This window comes from Austrofundulus limnaeus, unplaced genomic scaffold (genome assembly GCF_001266775.1).
Source record: "Austrofundulus limnaeus strain Quisiro unplaced genomic scaffold, Austrofundulus_limnaeus-1.0 Scaffold1143, whole genome shotgun sequence".
Taxonomy (NCBI): Eukaryota; Metazoa; Chordata; class Actinopteri; order Cyprinodontiformes; family Rivulidae; genus Austrofundulus; species Austrofundulus limnaeus.
The window spans coordinates 55,973-59,543 of NW_013953545.1; the positions used below are offsets into that span (position 1 = coordinate 55,973).

The window sequence follows — 3,571 nt, forward strand, 5'->3', positions numbered from 1 at the left end:
CATTTCCAACCGTCCTCCATCTGAAACCAAGACATCGCAATCCAGGAACGCCAACCTGCCATTTTTTACTTAGTGCTTAAAAGCCTGAATTCTGCCTGAAACTCAGACTGAAGAAGTCTCTTGGAGGAGAGACGAAACGTTTCATTAGAGAAGAACCCGTCCAGAAGACCTACACAATTTTTTTCTTTTTGATTTTAAGAAAACATAAGAAGGAATGTTACAGTGATATATTAAGCAAAATTAACGGTTATACTAAAGCAACATGGGAATGATGACTAGTGTTTAAAAAAAGCATAAAGTACAATCAAGTATTTCACAATACTTTGTAAAAGATAATAAGGAACTTTATGATCAAAATGAAATAGCTAAAGAATTTAATCATTATTATGTTAATATTGGTCCAAGTCTCACTGCTCAAATATCAAAAGTTGATGATGACATGACTCAAACAATCAGAAGTTGTGCAAACAGCGTCTTTCTTGGTGAAACAAATGGGGAAGAAATAATGAGTGTGGTAAATAAGTTTGGGGATAAAAGGTCAAAAGACTGGGTGGACATGGACATATGGTTGGGCATAATCGTATCGTGTGCAATTAATAGTCAGAAAAACATTAATCGATCATTTTTTGGCACTTGACAATTAATGCGATTAATGCCAGCAGGCAGACTGACTGGAGAAATCTCCAGTCAGTTTCTGCTTCAAATGATGATCACAAAAACAGCTCTGTAATTTATTTATCAACACAATTTAAAATTTTAAGCATGAAGTATGTAATTTTGACACAATTTAGAACAGATATATGTGAAGAGCAAAATTTTTCCCCACTAAATTGGTCATGTGACCAGGACATAAGGGTGTCCAGGGACTCCAGGGGATTAATCGTCAAGTTAATCGTTATTGGCTAAATACCGCAATTAATCGTGATTAATTTTTTTGCCAGTATTGCCCAACCCTACATGGACATGATGTTTGTTAAGAAAATAATGTGTTATGTTATTAAGCCCTTTACGTAATTTATCATTTTCAACAGGAGCATTTCCAAACAACATGAAAATAGCCAAGGTAATTCCTATTTATAAAAATGGAGAGAAATGTATGTTTAGTAATTACAGACATTACAGACCAATATCCTTATTACCACAGTTTTCTAAAGTCTTGGAGAAGTTATTTGTGATCAGATTAGATCAATTCATCAATAAAAATAATATTTTAAGTAGCAGTCAATATGGTTTTAGAGCCAATAACTCTACTTCAATGGCTCTTATGGACCTGACAGAACAAATTACAAATGCTATTGATCAAAAACAATATTGTGTCAGTATTTATAATGATTTGAAGAAATCATTTGACATGATTGACCACAGCATTCTCCTTGAAAAACTAAATAAATATGGGATTAGAGGACCAGCATTACAATGGATATCTAGTTATTTGGAAAATAGGAAACAGTTTGTACAAGTACATGATGTCAGATCTGAACTTTGTGGAATTACGTGTGGTGTTCCTCAGGGTTCTATACTTGGACCAAAGTTGTTTGTCCACTGTAGAAGATCTTTCCTGCCCACAGCCTTCAGCATCTACAATAATTCTTTAGTTAAATGAGTTACAACAACACCTAGTTTCCCTCTGGGATCAATAAAGTATTTTTGAATTTGAATTTGAATTTATCTTGTATGTGAATGACTTGGTTAATGTGTCAGGGCTCTTTAAATGTGTTTTATTTGCAGATGATACCACTTTTTTTGTTTGGGTAAAGACAGAACGGATGGTAGAGAAAATGCAAACAGAATTTGTGAAAATACAAAACTGGTTTAAACTCAACAAAACAAAAACTAATTATATGATATTTACAAAGAGACAAAGAACTGTTAACATTCCATTTAGATTTGATGGTGTAGAGATTAGTAGAGTCAGTGAGGTGAGGTTTTTGGGCGTTATTATTGATGAGAAACTAACATGGAAACCTCATATAAATTATTTAAGAATAAAATTAGCTAAACCCATTGCATTGCTTTACAATGTAAGGGACTTGTTTAATGATAAAGCTCTGTATATGTTATGTAATATAACACATTAATTGTTCCACACTTGGTCTATTGTGTTGCGGTACGGGGTAATGCATGTAAGACTATTACACATCCTGTTTTTATTTTGCAGAAAAGAACTATAAGAGTAATCAGTCAAAAACATCACTATTATTCATCTAAAATATTATTCTGTAAACTGAAATTATTGAAATTTTATGATTTGGTTGATTACAATATTTTGTTAATTATGTATAAGGCTCTCAGATTATAAACATCAAGAAAAACTTTGAAAAGACAGAGAGCTGTCATAATCTTAAGAGGACAGAGATATTCATGAAATCTAAATTTAGAACCTGTTTGAAAGAACGGTGCAGCTCAATCCAAGGAGTCAGACTGTGGAATAATGTGGAAAATGATGTTAAAAGTGCCAAATCAAAGTACATGTTCAAGAGAATGATGAAGGTTGGATTGCTGAAAAATATGAAACAATATAATGTGTTAACATATAATTTGTTGTCCTAGAAAGATTTGATGTTTTTGTTTTGTTAACTAAAGATTACTTGTTTGAATTGAGGAAAAAGGGGCAGATATATAATATTCTTATTCTTCTCTCTGTTTCCTTTCATTTCATTGTTTTTGTATTTTTTATTGTATAAATTTCTTTTATTTATGAAATGAATAAAGTTAAACAACAACAACATTCATCAGCAAGTTCTTGTTTCTGTTTGTCCAGAACTCCCACAGCATTATGTCTGGAAGGAGAAGGAGGTTCTCACTGACCAGCAGCTCTGTAATCCAGAGAGGAACTCCAGTTTGGACCAGGAGGAACCAGAACCTCCACACATAAAAGAAGAGGACATCTGTAGTGGTCAGGATGAAGAGCAGCTTTCACTCAAGCAGGAGGCTGAGACATTTATGGTGACTCCTACTGATGAGGAGATGACCCACCAGGAACCAGAACCTCCACGAGAGGAACCAGAACCTCCACAAGAGGAACCAGAAACTCCACAAGAGGAGCCAGAACCTAAACAAGAGGAACCAGAGCCTGAACAAGAGGAACCAGAACCTAAACAAGAGGAACCAGAACCTAAAAAAGAGGAACCAGAACTTCAACAAGAGGAGCCAGAACCTCAACAAGAGGAACCAGAACCTCCACAAGAGGAACCAGAACCTCCACAAGAGGAACCAGAATCTCAACAAGAGGAGCCAGAATGTAAACAAGAGGAACCAGAACCTCCACACATAAAAGAGGAGGACATCTGTAGTGGTCAGGATGAAGAGCAGCTTTCACTCAAGCAGGAGGCTGAGACATTTATGGTGACTCCTACTGATGAGGAGATGACCCACCAGGAACCAGAACCTCCACAAGAGGAACCAGAACCTAAACAAGAGGAACCAGAACCTCCACAGATGGATGAGAACCATGAGGATCCAACACTTTTCCTCATTAAAGGAGAACACGAAGAAGAAGCAGAATCTTCAGAGATGGAAGAGGAGCAGGAGACTGATACCTTCATGGTATCTTCTGCTAACAAAAGAGATC

General features: G+C 35.6%; 1 protein-coding gene across 1 annotated transcript in view; it reads left to right on the forward strand.

The window, feature by feature from the left end:
* The first annotated feature begins 3,262 nt into the window (after positions 1 to 3,262).
* Positions 3,263 to 3,571, forward strand: part of LOC106534325 (zinc finger protein 782) — an 11,657-nt gene continuing 11,348 nt past the window's right edge. The window contains exon 1 of the mRNA XM_014030925.1: positions 3,263 to 3,571. Coding sequence (XP_013886379.1) covers positions 3,343 to 3,571 — 229 coding nt within the window. The 5' untranslated portion in view covers positions 3,263 to 3,342.